The sequence below is a fragment of the Aegilops tauschii genome, chromosome 7, assembly GCF_002575655.3.
Source record: "Aegilops tauschii subsp. strangulata cultivar AL8/78 chromosome 7, Aet v6.0, whole genome shotgun sequence".
NCBI lineage: Eukaryota > Viridiplantae > Streptophyta > Magnoliopsida > Poales > Poaceae > Aegilops > Aegilops tauschii.
In genome coordinates, this window is record NC_053041.3 from 269,766,089 (window position 1) to 269,788,190 (window position 22,102).

Consider the following 22,102-nt stretch of genomic DNA (forward strand, 5'->3'; position numbering starts at 1 on the left):
TCACAGCGGCGGGATGAACGTCGGGGATGTTGTACTGCACCCGGCTGAATCTCTGGATGTATTTGCGTAGGGTTTCCCCTTCCTTCTGGGGAATGATATGCAGATCACTGGCCTGGCCATGAGCTTGGTGGCCTCCTGTGAAGGCGCCAACGAACTCATGGCACATATCCGACCAAGAAGAAATGGAATCCGCCGGCAAGTGCATCAGCCAAGACATAACATTGGGCTTCAGTGCCAGCGGGAAATAGTTGGCAAGCACCTTGTCATCGCGAGCTCCAGCAGCCTGCATCGCGATGGTGTAGATGCTGAGGAACTCGGACGGATGGGTCTTGCTAGTTTACTTCTCGCCGACGTCGGGCTTGAACGTGCGGTGGGACGGCCACTGGAACTGCCGCAGCTCACGGGTGAAGGCCGGGCAGCCCACCTCGTAAGGTAGGCCGCGGGAGCCCCCCGGTGCTGGGTGGTCCATAGCGGGTCCCGCCCGCTTGTCCGACTGGTGGCGCGTTTCGCGCCGGCGCTCGATGATGGTCCGAGCGTCTTCGTGAGCTCGTTCCCGAAGAACCTGGCGCTGGTCGCGGAGGGTCCGCGGGTCGGACGACGCTATGGAGATGTTATCACAAGCGTCGTCATGAATGGCCGACGCCCGTGGCGGCTGGCGAGGAGGAGGAGAGTGCACCGTGGCCGCAGCTCCCCCGGTCCTCCCAATGCCAGCGTGTGGTGGCTCGATGGAGCGCCGTCCCGAGGGCCCCGCCGGCCGCGGATCGTCTTTGTTGGCGATGGCGACGAGGCTCCGGATGGTGGCCCTCCACTCGTCGAGCTTCTCTGCAGCAGGAGGGAAGTCAAGGAGCAGCTGCGCGCGCGGCAAAGCTTCTGCTGGCGTGGGCGGCGGCGACAGCTGCGTGGATCGCGGCGCGCTTCGACTTCTAACCACGTTAGAAGGAGCTCCGTTACGATCCAGCGGCTGCGTGCCATTTTCGCCAGCACTTCGGCGGGCATGTTGAACTCCTTCATCTCGTGGACGACGCAAAGGGCTCTTCCCACGGCGGTGCCCAGGGTCACCGGCGTGGTGAAGCTGCTCGTCACGCACACCATGGGAAGAGCGCACAGTGGTCGCCGGCGTGGGCGTCTTGGAGGTCGCTGCGCCGCCCGGGGGTGGCACAACAACACTCCTGGAGGGCCCCGCGCCGCCTGCGGGGGTCCAGCTCCGTCTTTGGATCTGGCGACGTGCGGCCGGTCGTCTGGCGCACGAACGACGCCGCTCGCGAGGCTCTGACTGCCAGGGCGATGCTGGTGTTCGCGGACCGCGGCCCGGGTCCTGTCCGCGACCAGCCCACTGCTCGCCCGCACTGGCACGGGCCGTTCGGCTCCCAACGAGCCGATCGCCGTGGCCGTCTTCTTCTTGGGAGCCATGGCGACGAAGAACTGCTAGGCTAGCTACTAGACCAGATTCTCACAACTGCGCCCCCTACCTGGCGCGCCAAAGATGTCGGTGTGGAACGACACCTATGGGATCACAAGAATCCCTATTACGGTTGCCAGGGCGCGGGGTTGCGAGAAGAGCAGGATTAGTAACCAGCACGAGGATCGTTTACCCAGGTTCGGGCCGCGAGGATGCGTAAAACCCTAGTCCTGCTTTGGTGGGTGCATTTCAGAGAGTTCTTGAGCTCTCAAACTAGCTGTGGTGAGTGTGTGGTTCGAAAGAGCCGAATCCTTCTCCAGTATGCCATGGGCCTCCTTTTGTAAGGGGCTGCCACAGTGGCACACAGGAGGTGGAAAGGCGCACAGTGCTATGAGCTTATCACTCGTATTACAGGACAAGACGCATTTAATGCGTAGCTTAGGTGTCCTCTTGCTTTATCGGGGACGGGGGCGAGGCCCGTCCCGTCTGTCGCCGCTCCTCCTTGGGTCGACACGCGCCCTGGCTGGCGACGCATGCGGTGCCATGTAGGCAGGCAGGCAGCCGAGGTGGCGCGGTGGTGGAGCCTCCACGAAGATCTGCATGCCGCCACGCAGGCATTTGATGAGTTGGCCTGGGAGCTGCATGTTGCCACGCAGGTACGCTTTTGAGACTCGAAGGACTTACCGCATTCACGGGATGGGCAAGATCGTGCCCATGATCCGAGTCTATGGCCGGCGGCTTCTCGTCACCCTTGAAGAGCAACTTCCAGGCATCTTCGTGAGTGGTTCCGAAGAGCCCCGCCAGGGTTTGGTGCTTCTCCGGATCGAATTCCCATAAAGGGGAAGTTTGGCTTTGGCAGGGGAGGATTCGGCGAACTAACATCACCTGAATCACGTCAACGAGCTTGATGTTTTTGTCCACCATGCTTTGGATGCGCGTTTGCAGCGCAATCAGCTCGTCCGACGAGGACCAATTTGGGCCCTTCTCCATCCAGGCGGTAAGCCGCACGGGAGCTCCGGACTTGAATTCAGGAGCTGCGGCCCAGGTGGCGTCGCGAGGCTCTGTGATATAGAACCACAGCTTCTGCCACTCCTTGACGGTCTCCACAAACGTGCCTTTGGGCCATGCGACAATGGGCATCTTGCTCACCATGGCTCCTCCGCACTCCGCGTGTTAGCCATCCACCACCTTCGGCTTCACGTTGAAGATCTTGAGCCACAGTCCGAAGTGGGGCTGGATGCGGAGGAATGCCTCACACACGACAATGAATGCCGAGATGTTGAGGAAAGAGTTCGGGGCCAGATCATGGAAATCTAACCCATAGTAGAACATCAGTCCGCGGACAAATGGGTGGAGTGGAAACCCTAACCCGCGGACGAAATGAGGGAGGAACACCACCCTCTCGTTGGGCTTCGGTGTGGGGACGACTTGCCCCTTGGCCTGGAGCCGGTGGGCGATTTCCTTCGCCAGATATCCAGCCTCCCGAAGCTCGGCGATATCCTTCTCCTTGACGGAGGAGGCCATCCACTTGCCTTGACCTCCGGATTCGGACATGGTTGAGTGCTTGCTTGAGGGGGAAAAGATGAGAACTTGGGCGCTGGAGCTCAAGAATGGAAGGGCAGAGGAAGAGAGAAGGCGTGGGTGAAGAAAGGGAATCCTTATCTCATTATAAAGGCAGTGAATATCGAACGCCTCCCCACTCGCCTTAAAACTCGCCTATTCCCAAGGGCCGTGCAAACGGCACGGTTGGATTACTCACGCCCGTATTGATGAGAATCCCACAATAAGGGGACATGATCTCTGCTTTGACAAGACGTGCCAATGGAAACCGCATCTTGAAACGCGGAACGACAGACGAAAATGGTTCGAAATAATGACCGGGCGGACGTGATGTCATCTTGCGAAAAGTTGTCAGTGGATGGGACTCGTGAAATATTATACTCTCTGCGGCTGTGTGTGTGGTGCTTGTGTTGCAGATCCGGAGACGTTCGTTGCATCCGAAGACTATCTTGGAGTGTTCAGAAGGGGAACCCGCCTTGCAATGCAGAAGACAATCAGCGCGCCGAACACCTCATCATTGAAGCCCGGTACAGGGGCTACTGAGGGAGTCATGGACTAAGGGGTCCTCGGGCATCCGGCCTGTTAGCCATGGGCCGGACTGATGGGCTATGAAGATACAAAGACCGAAGACTCTACCCGTGTCCGGATGGGACTCTCCTTGGCGTGGAAGGCAAGCTTGGCGACCAAATATGAAGATTCCTTTCTCTGTAACCGACTTTGTGTAACCCTTATCCCCTCCGGTGTCTATATAAACTGGAGGGCTTAGTCCGGAAAAGATATAGTCATACAGGCTAGACTTCTAGGGTTTAGCCATTACGATCTCGTGGTAGATCAACTCTTGTAATACTCATATTCATCAAGATCAATCAAGCAGGAAGTAGGGTATTACCTCCATAGAGAGGGCCCGAACCTGGGTAAACATTGTGTCCCCCGTCTCCTGTTACCATCCACCTTAGACGCACAGTTCGGGACCCCCTACCCGAGATCCGCCGGTTTTGACATCGACAACCAGCCCAGGCTCCAGAGTGTCCGGTGAATTCTCAGGCTTAACGTCCTTGTGTTCGGAGGACAGGGAGTGTCCTCTCGAGGATGGGCATCCGACTCTCCGGGCTCGGAAATCTAAACATAGTTTGTTCTCAACGTAGGAGAAGAGTTATTGTTGGCTTGTTCCTCCACAACCGCTACCTGATGGGTGACCGGTGGAGATTTAATTTCTCTCTGATCGGGTTTAAGCCCGATCCGATCATAGTCAGTTGAGACCCCCAGGGCGGCGATGCGATCTAGCAGCCCGTTCAAAGACGATAGATCTGTCGGATCCATCTTATCGGAGTGTTCGGGGCTGATACAGAGAGGGTTTTCGACGACTTTGGGGGTTGCTTTTGGCTTAACGGCTAAACGGGCACTCATGGTGAAGCCGCCAAGCCGGAGGGTTTGCACTGAAACTAGGGCTCCTCCGGAAGTGATACTGTCCTTGATGACAAGGCGAGCCATCGATCCTTCTGCCGACGCCACAGAGGAACTCTCAATGAAAGCACTAATGTCGGTGTCAAAACTGACAGATCTCGGGTAGGGGGTCCCGAACTGTGCGTCTAAGGATCGAGGGTAACAGGAGGCAGGGGACACAATGTTTACCTAGGTTCGGGCCCTCTTAGTGGAGGTAATACCCTACTTCCTGCTTGATTGACTTTGATGAGTATAGGGGTTACAAGAGTTGATCTACCTCGAGATCATAATGGCTAAACCCTAGATGTCTAGCCTATATGATTATGATTGCCTCTACGAACTAAACCCTCCGGTTTATATAGACACCGGAGGGGGCTAGGGTTGTACAGAGTCGGTTTATAGAGAAAGGAATCTTCATATCCGCACGCCAAGCTTGCCTTCAACGCCAAGGAGAGTCCATCCAGACACGGGGGGAAGTCTTCTGTCTTGTATCTTCACGGCGCATCAGTCCGCCCCATGTCACATAGCTCGGACGCCCGAGGAACCCATAATCCAGGACTCCCTCAGAGATATCCCTGCGTTTGAAGTCGACTCAACTGAAGGTGAGACACTAAGCAGCTTCGCCAATCACCCTCTTGAAGGCCATGAGGGCGCGAAGAAGAGCTAGGAGCCCTGGCCATGTTTGAAGTTTCCTGTGGCTGGTTCTGATGGTCACTATGCAATGTGGATGGCATTTGGGGATCTAACCTCTTTATATAGATGCCACCCCTGTGTGGTCAGGCGCTTGTTTGTAAAAAAATATTATGGATCGTTCGCATTCGCCCAACGCATGGAAATCGAGGCGACGACAGGGAGGAATCATAAAGGCAGAACGTGAAGGTCATGGCCGGACTGTCGTCCGTCCGAGGTATGATGAAGAACCTACCTTGCAAAGCCGAAGACATAAGCCGGATACTACATCATCATTGAAGGCAAGTTCGCGGGCTACTGAGGGAGTCCTGGATAAGGGGGTCCTCGGGTGTCCGGCCTATTCGATATGGGCTGGACTGATGGGCTGTGAAGATAGAGCCGAAGATTATCCCCTGTGTCCGGGTAGGACTCCTGTATGCGTGAACGGCAAGTTTTGGTGTCCGGATGTATTATTCCCTTCCTCTGCAAACCGACTTTGTACAACCCTAGGCCCCTCCGGTGTGTATATAAACCGGAGGGTTTAGTCCGTAGAGGCTATCAGAATTCTCATAAGCTAGACAGTTAGGGTTTAGCCATTACGATCTCGAGGTAGATCAACTCTTGTAACCCCTATACTCATTGAATACAATCAAGCAGGACGTAGGGTTTTACCTCCTCTAAGAGGGTCCGAACCTGGGTAAATATTGTGTCCCCATCGTCCGTCGTTACCATTGATCCTCAGACGCACAGTTCGGGACCCCCTACCCGAGATCTGTCGGTTTTGACACCGACAGCCACCGTCCGCGCCGGTCTTCGTCACGCTATCGGGTTCTTCCTCACCTACTTCGAGCACAATCGCCACACTCCTAACCTAGCCACCACCACTCTTCCTCCTGGTCCATGGCGAGTACCTCGACACCGGCCACCCCAACTCGACATCGACCATGGCGTCCCTCGCACGGCTACCTCGACCATGGCTACACCACCCTACACTCTCGGCTACATCAACATCAGCACAAAGGACTATCGCCTTGCTTGAGCAACCTCGTTGGTTTTCATTCCAGCCACGACTTCCGCGATGCATCGACCGTTACTACTGTGGGGGGATGTCCGTCGGCTTACCTTCGAATTCTTCTCCAGTCTCACGGTCTGCGACACTACCGTTGTGACTGCGGGGGATGTTGAGTATCGTGATTAGATTGGAAACATATGATAGACTAGAAAATATTCTGGCTTGTCTTGTACTTCAAAAAGATCATGTACTTTTATATATATGCCCACGAGGCTCAAGCAATAAATGACAATTGCACCGATCCTTCTCTATTTCGTTATAAGAGCATCTCTAGCAGACACCGTAAAGGTTCGACCATTAGAACATGTATACAGGGGCGCCTAAAACTGGTTTACGAGCTGAAAACGGTCACGATAGAATATATACACTAAACTAGTCCTTAAAAGAGCATCTCTGCTGCAGTCCCGCGCACCGCCGCGGTGAGCTGGTGCCTCAGGGGGAGGAGAGTTTGAGGCTGCTCCCCGAGGGGGCGAGCTCGGCCCCAGGAGCGCATCCGCCCGCCCGCCATGGCCGCACGCACACGCGAGAACGGCCCCAGGCCACATCCTGTTCCTCTTCCACGCATCGAGCACGAATGGGATCAGCCATGGCCGCACGCACTTGCTCGATCTTTTTGCAGTGCAGAATTTTGTTGGAGCTGGAAGAAATCGACGGCTGGAGACAGGTGGTACGGACGGCGGCGCGCGGGGAGAGGTGGCGGAATATTTCACTTTGTGGCCTGTATACCGTCCTAGGACCTATAGAAGTATGGGCCGGAGGCTCACGTTTTTGGGGGCCCTTAATGTTAGAATAAATCTGAGGCGCGTGGTCCATTATCTGAGGACCAAGCAATCATACAAGCATGACACTGAGATTTGTTAACAAGGTTCACCGATATGGCTACATTCCGGGGCCTGACTACGGACGCTCCTCCCCATGATACCGCTACAATACCGCACCCGGGCCGTCCGGGCGACGGCACATGCCGTCGGCTCCCCCTACACGCCTGTGCTATTATGTTGTCATAGGTTATATCGTGTGTCTACCCCAGATATATATGAGAGGCCTAAGATACAAGTGTCCTACTAGGACACAACTCCTACCCTGTCTACACACGGTCCAACACCAAGTCCAACTGTAACCTACCTTGTACAATAATATTCGACACAACTCTAACACTTAAAACATACTCCCTCCGCTCCAAAATATAGTGCTTCCTCTATTCCCGTGCTTCAACTTTGACCATAAATTTAACCAACGAGACCGATTGTGGCGGGAGCAAAAGTTATACCAATGAATTCGTATTCAAAAGAAGTTTTCAACTATGTAATTTTTTCTCCCACCGTGTTGCTTAAATTATGGTCAAAGCCGGACCTCGGAAAGCGCTGGGTACTATATTTTGGAAGGGAGGAAGTACTATAAGAGTCCGCAAACTTTTACCGCGTCTGTTCTGGTAAAAAAATGGTGTACTATAGATGCTCTAACAGGTGAAAATCATTCGAGTCCGGCTCGGCTCGGCTCGGCCGTTGATCTCGCCGGCCGGCTGCGGTCGTGCTCGTGCCCCCGCTTCGGCATTGTAAAAATCAGCTGAGCGAGTGTAGACCGCGGTCGGTCGTGCCCACTTCGCCCCCCACTCTCCTCTCCCCCCTCTACAACCGCCGCCATCTCCCACCACACCACACGGCCGCATTTTCCTCCGCGTAGCCTTCCCCCCATATCCCAGTTCGGCAAGCTCGCCAGTCACCAAGCTCCTCCTCCTCCACAGGAAAAGCAACAGCGCAGCGCGGCTTCACTGGTTTCGCCCTCAATTTCGAGAGCGAGTCTTGGAAGGCCTTCCATGGCTCAGCCGTCGCTGCTCCTCGGCTCTCCGGCATCGATCGTCCTCCTCCTTCTCTCCTTCTTCCAAGGTATCGATCCATCCATTAGTGCTTGCGGAAGAGGTATTCTCGTTGCATTGGTCGTGATTTGGAGGCGCGCGGTAGAGCTGCGAGCTTGGTTTTCGATTTGGTGAGCTGAGTGTTCGGATTTGTGTATTTTTTTTCTGCGGCGCACAGGGCCGGTAGTGAGCGCCATCACGTTCACCTTCGCCAACCGGTGCACGGACACGGTGTGGCCCGGGCTGCTCTCGGGCTCCACCTCGCCGCCGCTGGAAACCACCGGCTTCGCGCTCTCGCCGGGCCAGTCGCGCTCAATCTACGGGCCCACCGGGTGGTCGGGCCGCTTCTGGGCGCGCTCTGGCTGTAATTTCAACGGCGGCAAGGGCACCTGCGTCACGGGGGACTGCGGCTCCGGCGAGATAGAGTGCCGCGGCGCCGGGGCCACCCCGCCCGCCACGCTCGCGGAGTTCACCCTCGACGGCGACGGCGGGAAGGACTTCTACGACGTCAGCCTCGTCGACGGCTACAACCTGCCCATGCTGGTGCAGCCGTCCGCGCCTGGGTGCCCCGACACCGGGTGCCTCGTCGACCTCAACGAGCGCTGCCCCTCGGAGCTCCGCTCCGGCGGCGGCCTCGCCTGCCGCAGCGCCTGCGAGGCCTTCGGCAAGCCCGAGTTCTGCTGCAACGGCGCCTACGGGAACCCTGACACGTGCCACCCCTCCCAGTACTCGCAGCTCTTCAAGTCGGCGTGCCCCAAGTCCTACAGCTACGCCTACGACGACGCCACCTCCACCTTCACCTGCAACCACACCGATTACACCATTACCTTCTGCCCGCAGTCCAATCCTTACAGGTACCTACCTCTGAATAGTTTCTGATGCTATGACAGTGCAATCTAGTTGAAATCATAGTGTTGCAGATCTGAATCTGATTCAACTCAACAATGATATTTTCTCTGGGCTAGAAATATAATGAGATTTTGATTTGGAATGGGGAACGGGGAATGGGGAATGAAGAGAAAGTCACAAAGTTAGGCTTGGAGCAAGGAAAAGAATCTTTGATTGATTGAGTTGTTCTTTCTTTCGCCTTTGTCCCATCCCCACCTTGCATGTGGGGTCTTGGCGAGAAAGTTACAATGGCCTACTTGGAAATTGGATTATTGGAACCTGGAAAAGCAAGAACGCATGGAGTGCACGTGGTCTCACGTCTAACTCACCATCGTTGATCCCTTCCACTGACATTGGGTTGTGGTTTAACTGGTCCGCAATTACTATGCAATTTGAGTCTCTAATTATATCAATCACCTTTGACACTTCGCAGTGGCAAAACGAACAAGCACGCATTGCGGAGGCCGAGCCATGAGCAGCTTGAAGACGACGTGTGGCTGGCATCTTTGAAGAAAACCAGCGGCGCCCGTGGAAGCACCATGGCATCGTGGTCGGCGTCCGGAGGTTTTCAAGCCGCCCTGGCAATTGCTGTGGTGGTTGTGCTTGCCGCGGCACAGGGGGGTCATCCCCGTTTCAGATGACCGGGCAAGGCAGGCGATTCTTCATCCCTAGGAGTGATCTGCAGAGTTTTTTTTAGGATCAAAAGAGGATCAGAGCACTAGAGGAAGAGACGTGGATAGCATGTTCTTTAGGCCATTTTGCTTGTTGATAAAGAACATGACGCGCCCTCATGTTGGCAATTCTAGTTGATCTAGTAGTGGTATTTCATATTGCTTTATTGCCTTTTTGAAAACATTGTTCTTCGGGTTATATTCGTCTTTGTGCGCAATTTTTTTGTGGGGATCCTGATCAGTGCAGCACTGTCAAGTATCGTCACTAGGAGATCGCAAGCTTTGAAGTGGGAAGGCTGTAAGATCTGAATATACTATTGCTCTGCCTTTTGAGCTCCTTCTTTTTGTAAAAGTCCGAAATGCCTTCTTACAAGTGAAGCCTGAAGTTGACCTGTGATTAGCAATTATGTTCGCATAGGAAAACATAAAAAAAAATGTAACATTATGTGCAGATCATGTTTGAGCTGTAAATCAATTTTCTGTCGTCACTGAAGATATGATGTTCGGTGCCGAAAGAGAAAGAAAGCCAAAAGAGGAGGCAGTTAGGCGAAGATGTTGACTGCTGGCTGTTACTCCCTCCGTTCCAAAATACTAGCAAAATAGATGACCCAACTTTGTGCACAAAGTTGGGTCATCTGTTTCAAAACGGAGGGAGTACAACTGATCATCTATTCGGAATACCAATTGGCGTTGCAGTATAGTAAGCAGGGTTCCCCGTTTGGCATAATACTGTGTTAGACTTCGTATTGTAGCCCTACTGTGTAAACCATACCTTATTGGTATTGGACTTGTATGTCATCGTTATATATATGTGATAGGTCACCCCTTTGAGGATTGAGCCAGTTCCCCAAAACTTACGTTTTACATGGTATCGAGTCTAACCTAGGTCCTCCACCTCCACCCCACCCGCCGCCGTCGCCGCACCAAAACCCTAAACCCTAGGGCTGCCGCCGCCGGCGCCATGACCGCTTTCGCTTCGGGCGCCGCCAGCTCCGGGTCTATCCCCACGTCGCTTGCCGCCCTCCTCAACCCCCCACCTCGCCCCCTGGCTCCGTCAATGCCTCAGTTCTTCGGCACCACCGCCGTCGGCTCCTTATTTTCAGCGCCGATCCCACCGACACCGCCCGCGACGGCCTCCGCACCAGTCGCGCCGCCGCTGCCCGTGATGGCCTCCTCTGGATCCTCCTCGACACTCGCCGTCATCCCGGCGACCTCGGGGGAGACGCTGCCCGCGGAGCCACCCGCGGCCTCGCTCACGGCACCACCTGCGGCCGTGATCCCGATCGTCCCGCGCCGCCACCCGCGGCATCGGTCGCGGTCGCGGATCCTGTCGCGGCTCCGCCGCCAATCGTCCCTGCTGCTGGCGCAATCACGCCCACCGGGCCGTTCCACTTTGACAACTTGATCACCATCCGACTCACGCCGGACAACTACTTGTTCTGGCGCGCCAAGGTCCTACCGCTGCTACGCAGCCGGTCTCTCCTCGGGTTTGTTGATGGTTCACTACCGTGTCCTCCGCAGGTCATCCCTACCGTCCACGGCCTGGCCATCAACCCGGAACAACATATGTGGGTGCAGCAGGACCAGGCGATCCTCTCTGCCATCCAGGGTTCCCTCGGCGACGGGGTCGCTGGCCTTTGTCTCTTCGCCGCCACCTCCATGGACGCCTGGACGGCCCTGCAGCACGCCTTTGCCCAGGTCTCTACCTCCCGCTCGATGGCCCTTCGCAGCGAACTCGCCAACATCAAGAAGCTGGACTCCTCCGCTACGACCTACTTCAACAAGATGAAGGTGCTGGCGGACACGCTCACCTCTATTGGTCGGCCGCTTAGCGCCGAGGAGTTCGCCGGCTTCGTCATCAAAGGCCTCGACGCCGACTACGAAAATCTCGCCGAGGCCGTCCACAACGCCAAGCCAGCGATGCCTCCTCACGAGCTCTACTCACGCCTCCTCTTCACCGAGCAACACGTCGAGGCTCGTCGCCCCTCCGCCACCATCACCGCCCAGCCGGCGGCCTTCTGGGCCTCTCGTGGCCAGCGCCCACCTGCCCCGTCACCTGGCAAGGCAGCCCCGCCCCCTGCATTGACCCTGGGTGGGGGCCCTAACACTAGGGTGGTGTGCCAGCTATGTGGTCGTGAACGCCATGTCGCCTCCAAGTGTCACCGCCGCTTTCAGAGGAGCTTCCTTGGCATCGGCAACGACGGCAAGGGAAATGAGCGCCAGTTTGCCATGGCAGACTTTGGTCCTCCCGCCGCCGCCCCGGCTGCCTACATCGCTGCCGCTCCGTCTGCCCACATCGCTGCCAAGGGCAAGGACCCGCGCGTCGAGCAGGGATACACACCATCCTACCCTGTTGATCCAGCCTGGTACATGGACACCGGCGCCACGGATCACATGACGAACGAGCTCAACAAACTTTCCACCTACCAGCCCTACTACGGGCACGATCAGGTTCACACCGCCAACGGTGTAGGTATGCCCATCTCTCATATTGGCCAAGCATCTCTTTTAACTAGTCATCCCTCTAGGCAGCTCCATCTTCGTAATGTTTTACGGGTACCCTCGGTAACTCGTAATCTTTTATCTGTCCCTAAGCTCACCCTTGATAATCATGTCCTATGTGAATTTCACCCTTTTAATCTTTTTGTTAAGGATCGAGCAACCCGGGACGTTCTGCTTAGTGGCCGGTTGAGCCAAGGCTTGTACCGTTTGGAGGATCCATCCGCCCCGTGCGTCTTCAGCGGTGTTCGTGTGTCGCCTTCCCAGTGGCACTCTCGCTTTGGTCACCCCGCCACACCCATCGTTCGCCACATAATCCACCGTCATGAGCTGCCATTACTGTCTAGCAATAAAGAGATGTCCGTGTGTGATGCCTGTCAGCAAGGCAAGAGTCATGAGCTACCTTTTGTTTCATCTACTAGAGAAGTAAAGAACCCTCTTGAAATTGCGTTTTCTGATGCGTGGGGTCCGGCACAAACATCTGTTAGTGGTCACAACTATTATGTCAGTTTTGTTGATGCCTATAGTCGCTTCACTTGGCTTTATCTTCTTAAGCGCAAATCTGATGTGTTTGATATATTCATACAGTTTCAATTGCATGTTGAACGTCTACTCAAGCATAAAATTATCCATGTTCAATCAGATTGGGGGGGGGGGGCGAATATCGCAACCTCAACACCTTCTTTAATAAGCTTGGTATCTCTCATCGTTTATCATGCCCGCATACACATCAGCAGAATGGCGCTGTTGAGCGCAAACATCGCCATATAGTTGAGACCGGCCTTACACTTCTTGCTCATGCTTCTGTACCCTTTCGTTTTTGGAGTGATGCTTTTGCTACCGCGTGTTTTCTCATTGACAGATTACCTACGCGTGTTCTTAATATGAGAACTCCGACTGAGCTTCTCTTAGGTGAAACTCCTGACTATACCTTTTTAAGGTGTTCGGGTGTGCCTGCTGGCCTCATCTTCGTCCTTATAGTGATCGCAAACTTGAGTTTCGCTCCAAAAAGTGTGTGTTCTTAGGGTATAGTTCTCTCCATAAAGGCTACAAGTGTCTCCATGTCCTAACCAATCGAGTCTACATATCTCGGGATGTTGTTTTTGATGAGACTGTCTTCCCCTTTTCTGCCATGCCTCAGTCATCCACCACAACACCTTCTATGCATTCATCTCCTCTTATGCCTCGCCAATTTGAAGATGTTGCATATTCGCCTGTGTTGTTACCTAATCATGGTGCAGGAATTGGACGTGGAGCTCGCCTGGAACTCCTCCCTGACGGACCCGCTACGTCGCCTGTGGTGCACGTCGGTGCATGCGCCGCCTCCCGCCCTTGACCCCACACCGGGCGCCCCGTCTCCAACCGCGCCTGGGCCGGAGCCCATGCTGGCTACTGCGACCGGGCCAGAGCCTGCGACGGCCTCCTCTGAGCAGTCTCCGTCGCCACCTCCTCGCCCGGACTCCCCTCCATCGTCGCCCTCGCCATCCGCGCGGGCGTCCTTGGTGCCTACTTCGCCCGGGTCTGTAGTGGCTCACACGCCGCCGGGGCCTACGTCGCCTGGCCTGCTGTCGCCTGGTCCACCGTCGCCCGGCCCGACGTCACCCGGTGCTTCTTCGCCGGAGTCCCCTAGACCAGCCTCACCTGCTCCGGACATCCCGCCGGCTCCGGTGTTTGCTCCCCCGCGGCGTCCACACACTCGCAGCCACAGTGGCATTGTTCATCCCAAGGAGCGCGCCGATGGCACGGTCACCTATCTTGCTGCTTGCCTGGCTCATGCTGTGGATGATCCAACCGCCGAACCACGCAGTTATCAAGCCGCTATGAGTATTCCACACTGGAGGGCTGCTATGGAACAAGAATATCATGCTCTTATGAAGAATAAGACCTGGACACTTGTTCCCCCTCCGTCTCGCGTCAACATCATTGATTCGAAGTGGGTGTTCATGGTGAAGAAACATGCATATGGTTCCATTGAGCGCTACAAAGCGCGCCTCGTGGCTAAGGGCTTTAAACAGCGTCAGGGCCTGGACTATGAGGATACATTCAGCCCAGTTGTCAAGCCTACCACTATTCGACTTCTTCTGTCTCTGGCAGTTTCTCGCGGATGGTCTCTCCGCCAGCTTGATGTGTAGAACGCTTTTCTTCATGGATTGCTTGAAGAAGAGGTTTACATGCGGCAACCACCTGGATTTGTTGATCACACTCAGCCTCATCATCTCTGTCATCTGATGAAGGCCATATATGGACTGAAGCAGGCTCCCCGTGCCTGGCATGCTCGCCTGGCTTCAGCTCTACGCACTCATTGGTTCATTCCTTTGACGACTGATACTTCACTGTTCTTGTTTCAGCGACCGAGTGTGACCATGTACCTCCTTGTGTATGTGGATGATATTGTCCTGGTGAGCTCATCTCCGACGGCTGCTGATGCTCTTGTGACTGCACTTGGTCGTGATTTTGCAGTTAAGGATTTGGGACAGCTTCATTTCTTCCTGGGTATTGAGGTCGCTCATCAGTCCGTGGCAGTTTGGCTCTCACCCAGAAGAGTACTCTCTTGATCTCTTGCGCCGTGCTGGTATGCTCAAGTGCAAGCCATCGCCTACGCCCATGTCCTCCACTGACACCCTTTCTGCTGCTGATGGTGCTCTTCTCTCTCCTGAGGATGCTACTGAGTACAGGAGTATTGTTGGTGGCCTGCAGTATCTGACGATCACGCGTCCTGATCTCTCCTTTGCGGTTAACAGGGTGTGCCAGTATCTTCATGCTCCCACTGATGTACACTGGTCTGCTGTGAAGCGCATACTGCGTTATGTGCGTCTCACTATCTCCTTTGGTCTTCACCTGCGCCCCAGTTCCTTCGGAGTTCTTTCTGCATTCTCTGATGCTGATTGGGCTGGGTGTCCAGATGACAGGCGGTCAACGGGGGGACATGCTGTGTTCTTGGGTCCTAATCTGATCGCCTGGAGTGCACGCAAGCAAGCCACTGTTTCTCGCAGCAGCACAGAAGCTGAGTACAAGTCGGTTCCCAATGCAACTGCTAAACTTATATGGATTGAGTCCCTACTTCAAGATCTAGGAGTTGCTCAGCCACATCCTTCGGTCCTTTGGTGTGACAACATCGGTGCTGCGTTTTTGTCATAAAACCCGGTGTTCCATGCACGGACTAAACACATTGAGATTGACTATCATTTTGTGAGGGAACGTGTTGCACAGAAGCTACTACAAGTCAGGTTTATCTCTTCAAAAGATCAACTTGCGGACATCTTCACCAAGCCTCTACCTTCTCCCATGTTTGAGGTCTGTAGGCGCAATCTCAACCTCCTAGATACTTCAGGAGTGAGTTGAGATTGAGGGAGGGTGTTAGACTTCGTATTGTAGCCCTACTGTGTAAACCATACCTTATTGGTATTGGACTTGTATGTCATCATTATATACATGTGATAGGCCACCCCTTTGAGGGTTGAGCCAGTTCCCCCAAAACCTACGTTTTACATACTGACAAGAGTACGTGAAGAATGACATATAGACATATTTGATAAGCTTCCTGCATTTTGTTGTCCATTCGATGTTACCATGAGCAGATCAGGCGTAGGAATTGTTCTAAGCCATGTCCCACTTTGCCTTCGGTCTCCTCACTTCAGACGTCCATTGTTCAATACCATCAACTGACCTTCTACGTTGATGCTACCTCTGCACTAACAAGCTGAAGGCGACACCTCATCTTGCATCTTTCTTATTTCATCGACTAATGCTGGCAAATCATACTTTTGGAAGATGCAGCGATTTATCTTAAAGTTTTTTTGTCCTGTTTCGACATCTGGTGGCCAGATTGCTTCTTTGTTTGGTTGTGATCATATTTATGCTTTTGCTTAATTAAATACACAGAGGGCCAATGCTAAGGCATCTGCCGGGTGAAACTTCCATCTTTTGCATTGCAACATGAAACTCCCACATATAACTTTTTTGTGTGCGCAAAATTTCTGTCAAGATCTCAAAAAATCATTCTAAGGTGTTGCAACAGTTCAAACATGCCCACACAATAAACAACTTGGGCACACACTAAATTTCTATTTTGTTGCAACAAAAACGAAAGTTGAAATGGGAGTGCAACATACTATGTGACATGAAAAAACGACGCAACAAACTAGAATAACATAGGCAACAATGAACAAAACATATTGCAACATACTTCATCGTTCTAAATTAACTAAAATTCTAGATTTATCCGAAGGCAAACTTCCTAAGTTTGACCAAGTCTAAAAAAGGTGTTAGCATCTATAGCATCAAACACAAGGTGTTTATCTCTCTATAATTTAATTGTTGCAATAGCTATTCACCAGAATTTGCATTGGAATTCGAATGTAGGCACAACTCAACATATTTCTATTCTATCATACAGATCAACATATGTTCAAGAATCACAACCACCAAAATTAATGGTACAATACAACAGTGTAGGTCACAAGTTGACATAAACACTTAGGTCAGCAACATTGGAGACGGTTAAAAGAACGGCAAAAGACGGTCGGTTTGTTGCCGAAGATGAAGAAAAGGAAGACCCATATTGTACCCTCCTCCATGGGCAAGGCTTTAACAACACTAGATGACCCGTTGCGCCATTGGCGCAAAGACCAACTTGAAAGCACAAGTGCTCCCTGGGTGATTGTCAACATATCCCTTATTGGACAAATAGTTTTATCTAGTATATTTCAGATAAGTTCAATAGTGGAGTGGCAAGGACAAGAGGATGTGAAACCCCTCAAAATGCTAAGGACAAGGATTGACAAAAGCTCAAGAATCTACATTTTTGTTTAAGTGATCGAAGATCACATTGAGTTCATAGGAAATCCAATACGATTAAAAGGGGATGAGGTGTTGCTTAATGATCTATTTGCTCAAGTGCTTAGTGATATTGCTCCAAAACCCTCAACCACTTTCTCTACCCAGATATGTCCAAACCCTAAATTCCCAACTCGGCCACACCGATATTTCCTACCCGGAGCCATCGAGTTCATCTAGACTTAGCCACTGCCAAAACCCTAACAATTCAATTCCACCAATATGGATCTCGGTCCCACCGAGATGGCCTTGCCAGCTCTCTGTGACTTGTTGCAATCAATTCGGTCCCACTGAGATGTTGCAATCGGTCACACCGACATGGCTTGACTAATCTCTATTGCCTTATTGCTTCACTTCGGTCCCACCAAGATGGCTTTGCCAGCTCTCTGTGACTTGTTGCAATCAATTTGGTCCCACCAGATGTTGCAATCACCGAGATGATGCGATTGGCGCCACCGAGATGAGGTTTTCCCTAAGACCTAGCACATCGGTCCCATCGAGATTCCTAACGTTCATATTTTTACACAGATTGGTGCCACCAAGTTTTCTGATCGGTGCCACCGAGATGGGTCAAAAGTGTGTAACGGTTGGATTTTGTGTGGAGGCTATATATACCCCTCCACCCCCTCCTCCTCAAGGAGAGAGCATCAGAACGTGCCTACACTTCCACCATTCATTTTCTGAGAGAGAACCACCTACTCATGTGTTGAGATCAAGAGTTTCCATTCCTACGATTTGAACCTTGATTTCTAGCCTTCCCCAAGTTGCTTTCCACTCAAATCCTTCTTCCACCATAGCCAAATTTGTGTGAGAGAGTTGAGTATTGGAAGGGGGCTATCATTTGAAGCACAAGAGCAAGGAGTTCATCATCAACACTCCATCTATTTCCTTTTAGAGAGTGGTTTCTCTTAGATTGGTTAGGTTTCCCGTGGGAACCTCCAACATGATGTGGAGTTGAATCAAGAAGTCTGTAAGGGCGGGGAGATCACCTACTTCGTGAAGATATACCCAAGTGAGGCAAGTCCTTCGTGGGCTATGGCCATGGTGGGATAGACAAGGTTGCTTCTTCGTGGACCCTTCATGGGTGGAGCCCTCCGTGGACTTGCGCAGCCATTACCCTTCGTGGATTGAAGTCTCCATCAATGTGGACGTATGATAGCACCACCTATCAGAACCACGCTAAAAATTCTCTGCGTCTCCATTGTGTTTGCACACTCCAATACAATACCTTTACATTCTTGCACTTGCATGCTTTACTCTTTCCGCTACTCATACTCTTGCTATGCTTGTGTAAAATGTATTGTGTACCCTGTAACATGTGCTAAACTCAACCTTAACTTGAAGAAGCTAAAAACTGTCACTTTTACTTGTTAAGGGTCTAATCACCCCCCTCTAGACCTCTCTTCCCGATCCTTTCAATTGGTATCAGAGCATTGGTCTCCATTGCTTTGGTTTAATCACCATTGGAGGGAGATAGACGAGTCTACGTTCGTGAGTATTAGACATAGAGTGCCCTTTATTGATGGGGAGTTTTATGGTTCTTGGAAAACTGAGATGCTTGAGATTTTCAATGAATACAATTTGAACAAGTATATTCTTATCCCTTATGTGCCTCCCATTCATCATTTGCATCCTACCCCCGATGAGTATCTTGACATGGTTCACAATCTTAGGATTGTTAATCTTATCATTAGAGGATTGCCTAGAAATGTGCTTGTTTGCTTGCCAACCTTTGAATGCGCATATACTATATTGAATTATCTTGAGGAACACTTTCCAAATCACTCTTTGAAAAATCTGAATGAAATTCTTCAAAAGTCCATTGCTTTCCATAAGATGAAACCTAGTGATCCCAAGTTTGATGAATGTCTATTTGAGCTCCATGATCTTATGCGTGCCAAGGGTGATGTTGGAGCCATTAGTAGCATCATCACGGAAACCATTAGAATTCACAAGCTTGCACATTGTTATGGTCATAAATCTAATGAATCACTTGAACTAGGTGACGACTACACACATGACGATGATGATGACATTGAGCATGGTATTAGGACAAGGACGAAGAATTTGACATCGAATGTGAGAAGACTATGAGGAATCTTAGTCTCATGGAGAATCTTCAAAATTACATATCCGGAGGAAAAGAGTGGATTCTTGATAGTGGATGTATCAATCACATGACCGGAGATAAAGACATGTTCCGTGAGCTTGCCAAAAATGATGGCCCACACAAGTATGTGACTTTTGGAGACAATTCCAAGGGAAAACAAGTTGGAGGAAGTCATTCCATGAAGAACATCAAGACCACGAGAAGGTCACTTGAGCTACTTCACATGGACCTCTTCGGTCCCAGTGCTTACAAAAGTCTTGGTGGTAACTCTTTCAGCTTGGTCATTGTTGATGATTTCTCCAGATTTACGTTGGTGTTCTTTCTTGATGACAAATCGCAGGTCCAAAAAATCTTCAAGAACTTCACTAAGAAGGCCTAAAATCAATTTGAAGTGAAGATCAAGAAGGTTCGAAGTGACAATGGAACGGAGTTCAAGAATGATAATATGGATACCTTTTTGACGAAGAAGGGATTTCACATGATTTCTCGGCTACGTACACACCTCAACAAATGGAGTTGTTGAGAGGAAGAACCAGACTCTTATTGAGATTGCGAGAATGATGATGCTTGATGAATAAAAGACACTGAAAGTGCTAGTTATTGACTAGAGGGGGGTGAATAGGCGATTTTTATGAAAGTCTTCAAAACACGAGGTCTTTCAAGACAAACTAATGAAATGAAACTATTGATATGCAGCGGAAGATAGACTACACAAGACTAGCCGTAGTCAAGTAAGCAATGTAGTGAAAGTACGAAGACTATCAGTAGCTAGGTAGTATGGATCAGGATGGAAGACGGTATGAAGCCAAACGGTAAATAGTCTTCACACAGTGAAGTCAATCAGATCAGACAGGCAAGCAATGACTTCACAAAGACAAACAGTAAAGTAAAGGGAAGTGTGGGATAGAACCAGTTGCTTGGTGAAGACAAGGATTTGGTAGACCAGTTCCAGTTGCTGTGACAACTGTACGTCTGGTTAGGGAGGCTGAGATTGAACTCAGAAGACCGCGTCTTCACCTTATTCCCCTTGAGCTAAGGACACCCAGTCCTCGCCCAATCACTCTGGTAAGTCTTCAAGGTAGACTTCCAAACCTTCACAGAATTCGTTCATCGGCGATCCACAATGACTCTTGGATGCTTAGAACGCGACGCCTAACCGGCTGGAGGATTCACAGTCCTCAAGTGTAACAAGTCTTCAGGTCACGCGGACAGAAAGACTTCAGTGATGCCTAACACTCTTTGGCTCTGGGTGTTTTGGGCTTTGTACTCACAAGGATCTCTCTCTCAAAGGCTTCGGAGGTGGGTTGCTCTCAAACGACAAAAGCCGTGCACTAACTCTAAGCAACCACCAATTTATGGTGTAGGGGTGGTGGGCTATTTATAGCCAGGAGGCAACCCGACCTGATATGTCCGAAATGACCCTGGGTCACTAAGGAACCGACACGTGTCCAACGGTCGGATTTCAAACACACGCGGCAGCTTTACTTGGGCTACAAGCAAAGCTGACTCATCCAGCTCTCGATAAGATTTGCTCTCATTGTCTTCGCTCGAAGACATAGGATTTTGGTTGAGCATCACATCAGTCACTCTGACTTTGTTCACTTGGACCCCACTTAACAGTACGGTGGTTCCTATGACTCAATAAAGAAGAAAAGGTAACTATGAAACAATTATGTCTTCGCACTCCATAGTCTTCAAGTGAACGTCTTCACATGTCATAATCTTCATCGTGAATGTCTTCACGAACCACCATTGTCTTCAATGTCTTCACACATTTTTAGGGGTCATCTCTGGTAGGTAAACCGAATCAATAAGGGACTACTACCTATGTTATCCTGCAATTCTCACAAACACATTAGTCCCTCAACCAAGTTTGTCGTCAATACTCCAAAACAAACTAGGGGTGGCACTAGATGCACTTACAATCTCCCCCTTTTTGGTGATTAATGACAAACTGGTTGAAGTTTTCAACGGGGATAAAAGTATGTGAAAGTTAAAGATCAAAGTCATTGTCTTCATAAGTTGCAAAAGGCTCCCACTGAAGATGTGGATATAAGTAGTTTGCTTTTGAATGCAAATGCACATGGCAGGTTTTACTTTGTGGAGATCCTCTTCAACTTACGAAGACAATTCATCATGCATATATAAGAATAACGAAGATAATGACATGCATATTGAGAAATGGGCGTCTGCAGAATGACTTCATGCAGAATTTATCATCGCATCGCAAAGTAGCAGCAAAAGTAGCAGACGACCATCAAGTTTAAGTGTTACCACTCAAGAGCCAAATAGTTTCAAAACGAGAGTTGTAAGACTTAGCAAATAATGCAACCACCCCATATGGACCCGCTTGAAGACTATCAACCTCATATGCTTCTCCCCCTTTTGTAAGTAAGGACCAAAAAGGTTTGAAGACATAGAGGATCTACTTGTTCCCAGTTGGAGTAGATGATGGAGCAGGGTCGACGTTGGAGTTGGGCGGTGCAGACAGGCCTGAAGCAGAATCATGGTGCAGTGCAGCCAGAGTTGGTGAAGTGGCATCATCTTCTTCATCGACGACTCTCGCAACAACAGTTGCAGCCAAAGACGAATGTTTGGAATCTTCAATTGAAGGTGTGCGATGCCAGCTTGCAGATTGCGGAGGCCTGGAGTCAAACTTGAAGCTCTCTGTGAAGCCATCTTCGCAAAGATCATCTTCAGAGTATAGCAATGTGAGGCTCTTCCAGGACCGCCGACAGGCTTCATGCGCAACGAATGAGTTCTTGGTGGCCAAGTTGTGAATGCGATAAACATCCACCAAGAGACTCTGCATTTGACGCTTCAGCCAGTCATGAGGCCTATCCTGCTTTTGATGTAAAGACACCAGAAGCTCACGGTCGTTGAGGACACGAGGACGCTTCTGAGGCCTTTGAGCAATGGTGCTGGCAGTGGCTTCAGTGTTTGCACGGTGCGGCATACGCAAGTTGCCAGCCAGAGGATAAGCAGGAGTTGCAGAGTTCGGCACATGAACCCCTTCAATAGGCTGCGTGAAGCTTTGGAATTCTGCATTTTGAAGATGGAGTGGCTTCTTTGCTGGCTCAGGGTAGATGGCTTCAATGGA

The 22,102-nt window shown here is 51.3% G+C and overlaps 1 protein-coding gene across 1 annotated transcript; it reads left to right on the forward strand.

Moving 5' to 3' along the window:
- The first annotated feature begins 7,724 nt into the window (after positions 1 to 7,724).
- Positions 7,725 to 9,930, forward strand: LOC109749010 (thaumatin-like protein 1). Its single transcript, XM_020308009.4, has 3 exons — positions 7,725 to 8,029; positions 8,177 to 8,852; positions 9,320 to 9,930. Exons 1-3 carry the CDS (start codon positions 7,960 to 7,962, stop codon positions 9,525 to 9,527), a joined length of 954 nt encoding a protein of 317 aa, XP_020163598.1. The 5' UTR covers positions 7,725 to 7,959; the 3' UTR covers positions 9,528 to 9,930.
- The last annotated feature ends 12,172 nt before the right edge of the window (positions 9,931 to 22,102 follow it).

Coding starts and splice junctions, on each gene's coding strand:
- LOC109749010 (XM_020308009.4), top strand. CDS start 7,960: ATGGCTCAGCCGTCGCTGCTCCTCGGCTCTCCGGCATCGATCGTCCTC. Junction 8,030..8,176: donor CCTTCTCTCCTTCTTCCAAG/GTATCGATCCAT, acceptor TGCGGCGCACAG/GGCCGGTAGTGAGCGCCATC. Junction 8,853..9,319: donor CCGCAGTCCAATCCTTACAG/GTACCTACCTCT, acceptor GACACTTCGCAG/TGGCAAAACGAACAAGCACG.